Below are 13132 nucleotides of genomic sequence, written 5' to 3' on the forward strand. Positions count from 1 at the left end.
CCATTTGCCTAAGGGAAGTCTCTAAGGAAAGTCTCTAAGGAGAGCTAAAAACAAGAAGACAGTGGTACCTCGGGTTACATACGCTTCAGGTTACATATGCTTCAGGTTACAGACTCCGCTAACCCAGAAATATTACCTCAGGTTAAGAACTTTGCTTCAGGATGAGAACAGAAATCGTGCTCCGGCGGCAGCGGGAGGCCCCATCAGCTAAAGTGGTGTTTCAGGTTAAGAACAGTTTCAGGTTAAGAAATGGACCTCTGGAATGAATTAAGTACTTAACCCGAGGTACCACTGTACTGTTAGTTTGCATTTCTTAGTGCAGAAAGTATCAATCTGATGTGTAGAGATCTTTCCTATTCTAATTAATTAATTAGAGGGTCCTGAAAGCTTCTCTGTGTGAAAGAAACAAGAAGAGTTCATGATGTTTGGGTTATTTCTTCAGAGAAGCTGAGTACAGCTGGCTTAAACTGGTTCCCTTATCTCTTTCTGTCAAGGTCATGCTGACTATAAAAGTAGGGCCAGAAGGAGCCTGGGTTTCACTTTCTCTTTCTATCTCTTTTCCTTCTGGTGTGGGGTTCTGTACAGTTTGTTTAGTGTTAAAGTTTTGACTTATAAGTTATTGTAAGTTTAAATTAAGTCTGCTGCAACTTGTTTTCTTATGGACAGTGCCAATCCTAAATGTATTGGATTTGTTACCATTATGCTCATTTGCCTTCGGTAGCCTCTGGTCTATTTTGGAGGGGGGGGGAATCCTGCAACGTGCTTAAGTTTTTACTCTGCTAACTATACATTGAGGTTCTGCTCTGGATCAATATTGAGTAGAATTCCATGACAAATACATATTATTTCCAAAGCAAAAGAATTTGAACACAAACAATGATGTGATACTAACATTGGGAAATGACATCTTGAAGGCTCGTTTGGCAAATCCACACCGTGATCAACTACCACCCGGAAACCAATGTATCCACTGTGGAAGGACGTGGGGATCCAGAATTAGCCTTCAGTCACTCATGGACTCATTGTTAAAACCGTGTTTATGGAAGACAATCTTACTCGGCTAAGAGTGATTGCCAAAGAAGAAGAAGAAGACCCAGATATTTGTTGAATCACCTTCTCCTGTATCAATCTGCTCATCCACTGAGATCATCATCTGAGATCTTTCTCCAGGGAACTGCACCATCAGAAGCAGCAGTGGAATGTGTCTTCAAGGCGCCCGGGACAGACACGCCAGGGTGGTGGTGGTGCGGAGGGTGACATGAGGAGGATGCAGGAAGGCAGGCAGGTGCCCTTAAAATCGGTCCGACTGGGCTGATTGGAAGGGCACATACCTGTTGTGTCCTCCTGATGCCCTGCCAGCTCCACGCTGCTTTGCTGGGATGAGGGATCGGACTCACAAAGCAGCACGGGGCTGGCAGGGGCGGTGTGAGGAGCAAAATGTGGCCTCAAAAAAAGCTGTATCTGGGGCAACAGCCCCCTCGCCCATGCTATGCCTCTGATCTGAAGTTCAGTGGGTGATAATGACTGGAGAGGCTTTTCTGTAGTGGCTCCTCATCTTGAGAATGCCCTCCCCAAAGAGGCCTGCCTATCATTTAAATGTCAGACAAAAACATTTCTGTTTTCCCAGTTGAAGAACTGTGAATCCAAGCATTCTTTAACTTAGAGCAGTTTGATTTTCCAATCTATTTCATTTCAAAAATGGTAGCTTTTGTTTCTTATGATTCTCTTTGCTGCCCTGAGAGCACAAACTCATACTGAATGTGTGGAATATAAATTAACTAACTAACTAACTAACTAACTAACTAACTAACTAACTAATGATGTCCCAAATTTAATCCCTGGCATCTCCAGATGGGGCACGGAAATATATTTGCCTGCAATCCACACAGTGGAGCAGCTGCCGCCACAATGTGGACAATACTGAGCCAGCTGAACCAATGGTTTGACTTTGCATATGGCAGCTTATGCTTCCATATTTATCACCCACCATCTTCCAAACTTTTTATGGGACATACTTCCAGACTCCACAGAAGTTCGCACATGATCAGCTAGTTCACTACCACACTGTATATGTTAATAAATCTATTTTTCCTTTTTGAGTGTGTGTTTTGGACAACGGTTGGGAAATGCTTTTAAATAAATGCACATCCTGTTCTTGATACAATTGCGCTCAGCTGTTAAGAAGAGGCGGCGGTTGCCTCCTTTTCTTCCCTCTGTTTGAGTTTACTGTTTGTCTTTGCTTCATCCCATCCCATTAAAAGGACACATGACTACATTTTAAAGGTTTCTTTCTCATGCTTCTACTAAGTCTCCATGACAGGATTTTGTGTAACTTGAACTATAGTTGCTATGACAGTTTTAAATTATAACCTTCAGGCTTGACTAGAGTGTAATCTATAATTAGAGACCTAGTTTAAGCTTACAGAAATTGTGGTCTAATTCTATACCGAAGAGAAGTTTCCTTTGGCTTACAATTTACTAAGCCTATCTACCACTGAAACCTGGTACCACTTCAAAACGTAAGCCTTTTTCTTAACCAAAATCACTTCCTGTATGACAACAGCACATACATCTTTTTAACTTCAGATATACATGCATGCAGGAAATAAGAAAATAATGATATTTGAAGCAACATCTTTCAGGCATATTTCTTCTGCACATCAAGGCTTCACAAAGGTTGTATTCCAGGCACACTGAGCAGTAAAACTCATCAGGAAGTCATTTAGACTTCCATAACTTTTTAGATGGTTTTTTTATGCTGTGCCCATGAAATTTTAAAAATCAACCAGTCAGTGGAATCCTTGATTAATACATTTGAAGAACAACAAAGAACCAAATCTGTTGCCAGACATTTTACTGCGAGACTTTAGGACAGGCTTCCTCAACCTCGGCCCTCCAGATGTTTTGAGACTACAATTCCCATCATAGCTGACCACTGGTCCTGCTAGCATGTTAATAAATACAAGTAAAATAAAATACAATTAAAGTGGTTTTTTTTAAAAAAATAAAGAAATGAGGCAGCCATGTTTATCAGTTATCCCAGGGTCTTTGAGCTCAACAGCTAGAACACAGGAAGGTGGAAACATTTTATTCTTTAATGAGCAATTGGAGGAGAAAATATTGCCAATACTTTCTTCATATTTCCTTTAGTAAAAGCTCAACATTCAGAAAACAGCCTAGAATATGCCTGAGGAAAGTCTGTACCCCATGGCACTTTAATATATATACCGCTTGGAATCATCTTGGAATCTCTCACTGCCTCTCTGTTTGAAACTAATAATGGACCAGTTTATACATTATTCTGTAAATGCAAAGCTACACAGCATTTTTAACATTTAGAATGTGGAGGAAATTCCGTTCTCCCACCCTTCTGACTCCTGCGACCATGCCCTTTTTATTGTTTTCCCCTGGTTTGTATGTGAGGAAAACAAAATGCAGATTTAGATTATGTTCTTTGCTGAACTTTGTGATTTAGGATTTGCCATCCTGTCCCTATGCAGCCCATATGGCTTAATTAGGCCTGTTAAAGAGATTCAAGGCTTTCAAACTCTTGTGTACAGTCTGGGGCAGAGAGAAGGGGAGGCACATGGGAGGAAAAGATGCCCAGTGTACAACTTCTGGTGGGAAGTTCACAAAGTTCACCTGGTTACAGTTAACCAGCTGGCTGTCAGTTTAAACGCAGAGTCAAAACTTGAAGCTTCAGAGTTTGTATTTGGATCAATTTTGGTAGGCCTCTCCTGTCAATGTTGATTATTTGCTTGGAAATTACCTGTAAACTAGACCCAGTTCTATTCTGGTGGTGAACATTTTTATTCAAGAAGAGCATGGCACAAGATGACTTCATGTCTGCAGAAAGAAAAATGTTGAACAAACCAACTCTACCAGTCTATGATTCTGTTAAATGCTTGTCTATCCAGGTAAACATACTTGGAAACCATCATCCTACTGGAATTCTACTGGCTTGGCTTTCAACAATTTTAAATATTGTTTTAGTGCTGTAACCTGTCCTGGTATCTTATAGTGAAGGGCAGTTGATAAATATGTAAATGAAAATAGCATGGGCATAGCTTTTAAAACTGCTCTCGTCACCTTGCTTGGTTATCTCTAGTCTGCATATCGTTATAGCAATTTCACCCTATTAACTGTGTTAGAATCAGCATTTCTGTGGCTTTTGATTCAAATGCTTGAGAAGTTTTGCTTTTGCATCCAGCCCAGCACCGTAGCACTTCAGCTGTTATAACAGGCAATACTGAAGGTCTTTTAGTGTTTATGGTACATGTTTTGCCATAGCTTTTGGACAAACTAGCTTTTCAGGATTTTGTAGTCCTTAAAGCAGCACATGACACAAAGCGAAACACCGAACAGCCCAAGTAGCTCTGCAGCAATATGTCTGAATGGCTGCAAAGGATACCCATTGGCATCACTGCATAAGCTACTGGGTATAACATCGCTGGAGATGGGTAACACACTCTTCCTTCTCCTCAGCTTCTGCCCAGACAAAATATTAAAGTGTTGCAATGTGTTCATATCTGCTTTTCCCCATGAGCCTTTGAAAATTATGGTTTTGTTATGGGAATGTAGTACCCATAAATAAAAAGGGTAGGGAAGCACAGAGGTATCTGCTCCTCCATGGCCAGAAGATTTGAAAAACATTTTCTAGGTTTTTCCTATTTGAACAGTATATACTGCCCTTTTCTGTCACACTGGAGAACATATTTTAAGGAAATGAAATTGACAATACCAGGTGCTGCCTGAAATCTAATGTAGCCAATTTCATAACTCCATCTGCTGGAATGGGGCTAGAGAGAGTAGCTGCAATTAGGAATTAGGAAATAAGAAGACAGAATGAACTCACTTTTTCTCCAGGCTGCAAGGTTCCTCTTTCCCCATTGTGTATGTACAAGTACTGAGTTTGTGCTACAGTAATAACTTCTATTGCAAGTTAACAGAAATGACCTTCAGTATCCAGCCTAAGAGGGGAAAAGAAGACCTGAGAGAAAAAGAGGAAGAAAAAACCTCATTTGATAGGACTCAATTTTACTTTCTCATACAGCAGAGAAGTTTGAATTCTCAATAAACTCCGTCAGCTATTTGGGTCCCATGCTATTTAGGGTTTTGAAGACCAGTGCCAGCACCTTAAAGCAAACAGGCAGCCATACATGAATTTGGAATTGGAGGGGTGGGAGGCTGAGAGAAGGTTTGCCTTCCCTAAACCACTACACCAACTTTGCCATTCATTGACAGGCACCCACAATTCTGGATGCAGCAGGTGACCTCTGCAAGCTTAAGAGTCTGAACCTGCGTGCTTACTCCAAAGTAAACACCACTGTACTAGCCTTAAAAGTTACCAAAGGATTGTAGATCCACATTATTCGGAAGTCAGTCCCATTTTTATCAACGGAATATACATGCATATGCGTACCGTGTCCTCCAATAAAATTGCATTAGAAATAATTCGGAGCCTTGGGGGAATTGTATCAGTTCTCTAAGATGCCAGGGCCCTGTCCAGTAATAGCTTAATCTATTACATAGTATTAGGGTTGAAATATTTGCATTTTTCCAATTTAAAAAAGTATATTTTCATATACGTTTGGCCTGTATGTATATAGTTATAGATAGATAAATGAATATGGTCCATTGGTTGCTTTGGGATTTGAATCCAACAGCCAACCCCCTCCCCTCCATCTATGAGCTGCTGCGAGGGTGTTGAAAATGGAAAATATGGAAATAAAACAAGTCTCAAGGGGGGGTTTCCTTGCGTTGCTGAGAGAAAGAGAGAAATACGCAGGTGCCACCAGCAGCAGGGGGCAAACTTGGAACAACAGGCGCCGGAGCTCCTCTTTCCCCGGGCTTTTCCCTCAAGTCAAGATGGTACGGCCCGAGCCTTCCCTCTCCTCCCGAGTATGGTATATCCCAACGGATGCAGGCGTTTCCCTCAGAACTTCGCCGCCGCGCTCGCGCTCCTCCCCGCCTCCTGGTCCCTCACCTCTGATCCCTCTTCCCCCTCCCTCCCTCCAAGAGGAAGAAGCGGGGCTCGCGCTCCGGGGACTCTTTTTCCCCCCTTCTCCCTTTGTTGTTGTAGGGGGTTGAGCGCGCGCCCGCCCGCCCGCCTGCGCGGCCTGGAGAGGAGGGGAGGGGGCTGTGGAACGAGAGAGAGAGAGAGAGAGAGAGAGAGAGAGAGGAGAAGAAGGGGGAAAAGAGCGAGAAAGAAAACCGTAGAAGAACTATAAACTGGCCGTGCGGGCGGGCGCGCGAGACGGAGAGTAGTGGTAGTGGAAAGGCGGGCGGGCGAATAGTTTGGGGTTTTTTTTGTTTTGGGGGTGAGGAGGGCGGAGTTGTAAAAAAAAAAAAAAATAGAAGAAAAGAAAAGAGCTAGTAAAGAAGAAGAAGTTAACCGGAGCAGGAGCCTCGGGGGCCGCTGTTCGGAGGGGCGGATACGGGCGGAGGGGGAAGAGCCGCCGCCGCTGCTGCCGCGCGGGATATGAGCTTTTTACCTCAGGTAATAAGTTCGGAGGTGCTTTTTGTGTGTGGGGGGGTGGGCCGTTGTTGTTGTTTGAGTTCCCGTGAGGAGGGAAAGGAAAGCGGGCAAACTCTCCGCGGGGACGGGGGGGGGAAGGAGGGAGCCGGCGAGTTTCGTGGCAGCGGCTTTCCATTGTGAGCCTTCGGAGTTGGCTCTCTTTCCCTTCCCGTGGGGGGGGGGGGGGACGGACGACGGCAACGACGACTCTCTCTCCGCTTCTCTCATAAGGAAGCCTCAAAGTTCGGGCCGGAATTGTTCGCATTCCTGCCTGGCCCTAGGCAAGAAAGGGAGAGACACCCAGTGAGGGAAGAAGGACGTAGGCGGGGGCGGGCTGGCTGGGATTGTGTGTGTGGGGGGGGTGAAGTTGTGGCGTCCACGTATTTCCCCCCCCCCCACTGTATTCCGCCCCCCCCCCGCCGCCTCAGGAATTAGGAACAGCCAGAGATGGGCCTCCAAGGAACTTGGAACGGCCAAGCCTCTTGGAGGCAGAGGAGGGAAAAGAGTATTTTCATGGGGCGAGGGGGGGGGGGGGAAGAGAAATCGGCCTCCTTTGGGCCAGCAGGTCTGTCCAGAAAGAAAAGTTTGCAGCGCCGGGAGCAAATGTTCCCCTTGTGGAAAGGGCTCCCCAGCCTTGCCTGGAAGCCGCATCCTCTTGCCCTGGAAGCCTTTCCTCTTAATCCCCGATGAGGAAGAGCTGCCTACGGTTTATTCAATGGCCAGTGAGAAAGAGGCAACTGCTTTCCACATGCTTAAAGCAGTTTTTCTCCTCCTCACTATTTCCAACACTGTTGCAGGGTAAAGCCCCAGTGAGCTTCGGTCTGCGTTAATTCCAGAAATTCAGAGTTTGTATTTATTTCATCTGCGACTTAATCGTTTTTTAATTTTGATTTTGCTTCCACTTTGATTGGCAGAGGACAATAGAGATAAGTTTCCCACTGCTCCTCAGGGTATGGAATTCTGTTTGAGAGAAGTTGAGATACGTAGAAGGGTGAGGTCTCCTCCTTCGGCTCATTAACTTTTCTTTCTTTGCAGATGGCTTTCAGGATAGTAGATCAGCCGTGGCGCTAGGATCCCGTTTTTCCAGATACATTCCTCGAGTGCTTGTTCTCTCTGTGTGTGTTCTTCTCTGGCTCTTCCCACAACTCACTTCAGTGCCTGCATGGAATAAGCCAGTCAGAGGCGTCTTCCAGTCTCATTCTGTCTCCAGTTTGTAAGAGGCTTGTATCCTGGCATTGTGAAGAATAGCAAGGGCAACTGCTGTTGGTTTTCATACCTCTCCCCACTGTAAATGAGTGAAGGGTCTCTCCTTTTGACAATGATGAAGACTGAAGGAAAAGGAGAGAGGACTTTAAGAAGTGCTTCTCCACACAGAAATGCCTATAAAGCTGATTTTCATGCTATTAAGTGCAGTTTTGATTCTGTGAACTCGGATAATGCTTCAAATAGATCTGGCTCCCAGCAAAAGCTGACTAGCTCATCCAATGGTGGAGGTAATGACCCACATGTTCGGGGCAGAGCTGTCACCTATGGCAATAGGGTACACAAGATCAAAAATATGTTCATGCAGATGGGTGGCTCTTCCACTCCACTTTGTTCTGAGAACAGCCCACCCTCTGAGCCCAAGATCATCACCAAAACAGCTGCAAGTGACCCTGCTCCTCCTTCTCCCAGTAGCCCATCTTTCTTTTGTGTTCAAAAAAACAACCTCCTAAATATTGACTCTGCCCCTTGCAGTGGTCCCCAGGATTCTTTACCTGTTTCTTCGATTACTGACAAAATTATCTGTAGCAGTGATGAAGGACATCTAGACAAAGCTGCCCTAGCGGAGAAGTTTTCTGAGACTAGGAAACTTTTTGAAAGGAACACAAAAAAACCAAGCTCATTGGACAGATGTACTCCTAGCAAAAATGAAAGGATTGAAGATAGGAGGAGGCATGGCTCTGCCTCCTCTGACGGTAGTAGTGTGGTTGATCACTTTAATTTCAATACCGATGTTGGCTCTCAAGTCACCATAGACAAGGCAGAGGGTCAAGGGAACAGTGAACACAAGGTGCAGCACTCCAGCTCTAGATTGTCCTCACTGAATGCTGGACCTATTTCTAGAAGACTGGAGAGTTTCCTGGGAGACAGTGACAGTGAAGAGTGTAAAGACACTTCAAAAAATGAGGGTACTCAAAGTCCAGTCGAGTCGGTGTTCTGCAGTTGGGAATCACCAGTGGTTAAGGAAGAGCTGTACTTGAAGCAAAATCAACCTGAACAGAGTAGGGTCACTGAAGAAGCGTCTGGAAGAGAGCAACAAACCTCTGAGAGGAATCTGCAGTATACAAACAATGTGTCCACTAAAGTAGATAGAGCCCCAATAAAAATCTCTCAGGTAGAAGTAGTTAGAGCTGAATTGATAATGGTGCAGAATAAAACTTCAGAGAATGATGGTGAAATTGTGGGGGAAGTTAATGTCTTCCAGAAGGAGAAACCACTCCGATTTCCAAGCTGGGAAGGTGAAGGAAATGGCCTCACCTTTGAAGAAATGGAGAAACTTAGTGGGTGCAGTGAGCCCCATCAAAAAGAAGTAAAAGATGTGGCATCTCCGGAGGAAGTTCAAACAAGAGAGCATGATCGTATAGAACAAGTAGGAGATAGTGAAGAAGAGGATGAAGAACAAGAAAGGCCAGAAAATTGTAGTGGATTTTCTTCCAGTGCTTTTGGGATAGAGAATGCAGCTTTTGACGATGACAGAGAAACTGAGACTTACAGTCAGGGCCCTGAAGGAGAGGAAACCTTGCCAGAGGAGGAATACAACTATGATAGTAATTATGAGGAATTTCCTGGACTCTCTGAAGAAGAAGATCCCGATCCAGATAGGAAAGTAAAGTTTTCCACAGCCCCAATCAAGGTAAAGTGTCATGGATAGTTGTATTTTCCTTCCTTTTTCCTAATGCCTAATGTGATGATGCCATTTCCAGAAGATTACATGTTGTATGGTATAATCATTGTTGCTTTTGATTTAATTATGGTGACAAATAATACTGAATGTAATTGTAGAACCCCTTGGCTTCATCCACCTGGTTTGTTTAGCAGCCAGTCCCTTTTGATATTAATAGGACTTCCAAATAAGTATGCCTATAATTGGGTTGAATGAGTGATATCCACTGCTTCCTCTTCACTGATGGAAAGCTTCTGTCAGCAGTGGCGGGAGGCAGTTTTTGGTGACTCCTCCTCTCTACACCCTCTGCTGTCACTCAAAAACTGCTTCTCGGTGTCAGCCTCCAGATTTTGAGGACTGAAGGGAAGAGGGGGAATTACTGAGAAATGCTTTTCTTTCCCATTCTCCTGATGGATGCCTTTGGTCAGCAGGGGGGAGTGTTGGATATCACCCAAAGTATCTAAAGAAATATTTCCCAATAGTGGTTAATGTTTGAAGATGATCATTTATCTGGAACTTTCAAATTGCTAGGCTTGTACATGGATTACCATTTTAGGGTAGAACGGATTGGGAATATTGTAGAGCTTTGGGGGAGGTTAGGGAGTTGTGTGTTTTCAAAAGCATAGTAACATAAAGGTTTGCAAAAGATGGCACTGCTAACCAAGATTGTTCCCAGTTACTTTTGCAAGTGTGATGTGAACCTTGTGTCTTCCTAAAAGAAGTTTGAGGTCATCTTTGACTTCAGTACTGAATTAGATTCACTTTTGCAACAAGTGTTTTTTTAAAGCTTGAAAGTTAACATTTAAACAGTATTAGTTGAATGGTTACATGATACACAGATTAGTTTTATTAATTTGCATACATCAGTTTACCCGGAGCCCTTAATACTGGAAGAAACAGACAAAAGTGGGTAGAATGTAGTTTGGGCACCCATAATTATTTATGCTTTGGAACAGGGGTGGGCAACCTAAGGCCTGGGGGCCGGATGCGGCCCAATCGCCTTCTCAATCTGGTCCGTGGATGGTCCGGGAATCAGCGTGTATTTACATGAGTAGAATGTTTCCTTTTATTTAAAAAGCATCTCTGGGTTATTTGGGGGGCATAGGAATTCGTTCATTCCCCCTCCTCCCAATATAGTCCGACCCACCACATGGTCTGAGGGATGGTGGACCAGCCCATGGCTGAAACAGATTTCTGACCCCTACTTTGGAATTAATTTTTATTATTTTTTATAAAGGCTTCTGGTAATGTGGTGCTAATACGTGGCAACCTTTGAACTTTAGTTAAATGTCTGAGGCTGCTGTCCTAAGCATGCTGATTGGGCAATAAGTCCCATTGAAACTGGTGGGACTTAGTTCTGTATAAGCATGTTTAAAACCTTGAAGTAGGAGTAAAATTTCTCAACTCCAAATCAATTCTGTTCCATAGCTGTTTTATATACAGTGGTACCTCAGGTTACAGACACCTCAGGTTACAGACTCCGCTAGCCCGGAATTATTACCTTGGGTCAATAACTTTACCTCAGGGTGAGAACAGAAATCATGCGGCAGCAGCGGGAGGCCCCATTAGCTAAAGTGGTACCTCAGGTTAAGAACGGACCTCCGGAATGAATTAAGTTCTTAACCAGAGGTACCACTGTAACCAGAAATTATAAGGCTCATACACAATGTGCCTAATGCAGAGGTAGGTAGTGTGGTGACCTCCACATTTTGTGGACAATAGGTCCCATCAACACTGACAGTTGGTTATGCTGGCTGGGCAGATGGGTGTTTTAGTCCAAAGCAGCTGGAGGGCAATACCTTTGCTAGCCATGCCCTAATTTATGTGAATTATATGTTTTTTTTACCCTGTTATTACCTCAGTAAAAAAGAACAATGGTGGGCCAAGTTAATCCCTATTTGCATCCCTCAATCAGTGTATCCAGCTCTGACTGTACCAGTCACCTGAAATGAGTAGATAAAAGAAGAAGAATAAGAATTCAAAAGCCCCTTCTCACCTCCAAACAGGTACAGTAGTACCTCGGGTTAAGAACTTAATTCATTTTGGATGTCCGTTCTTAACCTGAAACTGTTTTTAACCTGAGGTTTAGCTATTGGGGCCTCCCACTGCCACCGCGCTGCCGGAGCACAATTTCTGTTCTCATCCTGAAGCAAAGTTCTTAACCCGAGGTACTACTTCCGGGTTAGCAGAGTCTGTAACCTGAAGCGTCTGTAACCCGAGGTACCACTGTAGTTGATATTAAAATTGTGGGCCGACATGATTATGAGGTTAAAGTGTCTTTGCAGTTAACGTGTTTGTTTTAATGTAAATGGCAGCAACATTGAAGGGGAACTGATAATTATTGTTATTTGGATTTCAGAAGGCATGAGAAAGAATTTAACCTTTTTCTCACCTGCTGTGATCTTGAGAATGAGCTGTTTGAATTGGGAGAGATTTCCCTATTGGTGTGAATGGGGATTTCCAAGAGAAAATGGCACCTTTAAAGGAGGGGTTTTCTTCAGTATCATAGCAGAGAAGGAAAAGGGTTAATTTGTCCTCCACAGCTGCTTATCAGTCTATACACATGTTAAATGCGAGACATAGACATATTTACGGTCACATCTGCTTTGACCCCATACTGATAATTCATTTGCTCTGTGCCTGAAGATACTTCCGCTGCAGCCGAGTACTGTGCACAGGGAACCTTTAGATTGATGCTTTTATTCTTATCCTAATAAGCTCCTAAGTAGCCTATTAATTTTATGATTATTCAGTAAAGGCCCAACACTCTGGTTTCATGTTCAAACAGTAAAGTTTCAAAAAGGCATTCTGAAGATCATATGACAGAAATAAAATGCAGTTTAGTTTAAAATGCTAACATTTAATATCTCAGCCTCCATTAACTTTTGGAAACTAATGAAGAGTATGTTGAAAAGGAACTGCTCTGGATTGCAGCCAGTTGTTGGTCGTTCCGAATCCAAAACCTCATTCATAGCCTATGGGCAAACTTGAGGTAAACTAATGTTGACAACTGATGATCATATGATATCTTCATTTAAATGACTATTAAAGAATCAGCTGATACCTTTCCCACCATTTCTCTAACACAGTCTTCCTCAACCTCTGCCCTCCAGATGTTTTTGGCCTACAACTCACATGATACCTAGCTAGCAGGACCAGTGGTCAGGGATGATGAGAATTGTAGTCTCAAAACATCTGGAGGGCCAAGGTTGAGGAAGCCTGCTCTAAAGTGTGTTACCTTGGGCCAACATGTTTTTACTTTGCTGTAGTAAGCATCAGTTTTGTCTTTTGTACAGTGTATTTTTGATTCCCAGAGCATCTGACATTGTGGTTCAGAGATTGGGAGTACAGTGGTACCTTGGTTCTTGAATTTAATCCATTCCAGGAGTCCATTTGACTCCTGAAATGGTTCAGAAACCAAGGCACAGCTTCCAGTTGGCTGCAGTAGCTTCCTGCGCTCAATCAGAAGCCATGTCGGACGTTCGGCTTCCAAAAAAGATTCACAAACTGGAACACTCACTTCCAGGTTTGCAGCGTTCGGGAGCCTTGCCGTTCGACTATCAAGGTACCACTGTAGATGGAAAGCTCATATACTCCTTTTGCCTATCTCCTCCCCTTTATGGCATGGTTCTCCTTTTTGTTAATGTTTACCTCTGTACCAGTGTTGGAAATGGTTCCTTCTTGGCTAA

The 13132-nt window shown here is 43.6% G+C and overlaps 1 protein-coding gene and 1 long non-coding RNA gene across 3 annotated transcripts in view; one reads left to right on the forward strand and one right to left on the reverse strand.

Moving 5' to 3' along the window:
* Positions 1-3002: 3002 nt before the first annotated feature.
* LOC310833282 lies at positions 3003-5867 on the reverse strand. The gene is made up of 2 exons (XR_014558616.1): positions 4856-5867; positions 3003-3846 (listed from the first exon to the last, which is right to left on the reverse strand). It is a non-coding gene; the product is annotated as an uncharacterized lncRNA (long non-coding RNA).
* A 53-nt stretch (positions 5868-5920) lies between these two features.
* LOC310827718 (neurabin-1-like) overlaps positions 5921-13132 on the forward strand; it is a 38589-nt gene continuing 31377 nt past the window's right edge. The window contains exons 1-2 of one of the 2 annotated variants that reach the window (XM_083704091.1): positions 5921-6499; positions 7553-9413. In XM_083704091.1, coding sequence (XP_083560217.1) covers positions 7809-9413 — 1605 coding nt within the window. In that variant the 5' untranslated portion in view covers positions 5921-6499; positions 7553-7808. The remainder of the gene's footprint in view (positions 6500-7552; positions 9414-13132) is intronic. The other variant, XM_083704090.1, reaches the window with a different exon arrangement.

Source organism: Podarcis gaigeae (genome assembly GCF_964106915.1).
Source record: "Podarcis gaigeae genome assembly, chromosome: 1".
Taxonomy (NCBI): Eukaryota; Metazoa; Chordata; class Lepidosauria; order Squamata; family Lacertidae; genus Podarcis; species Podarcis gaigeae.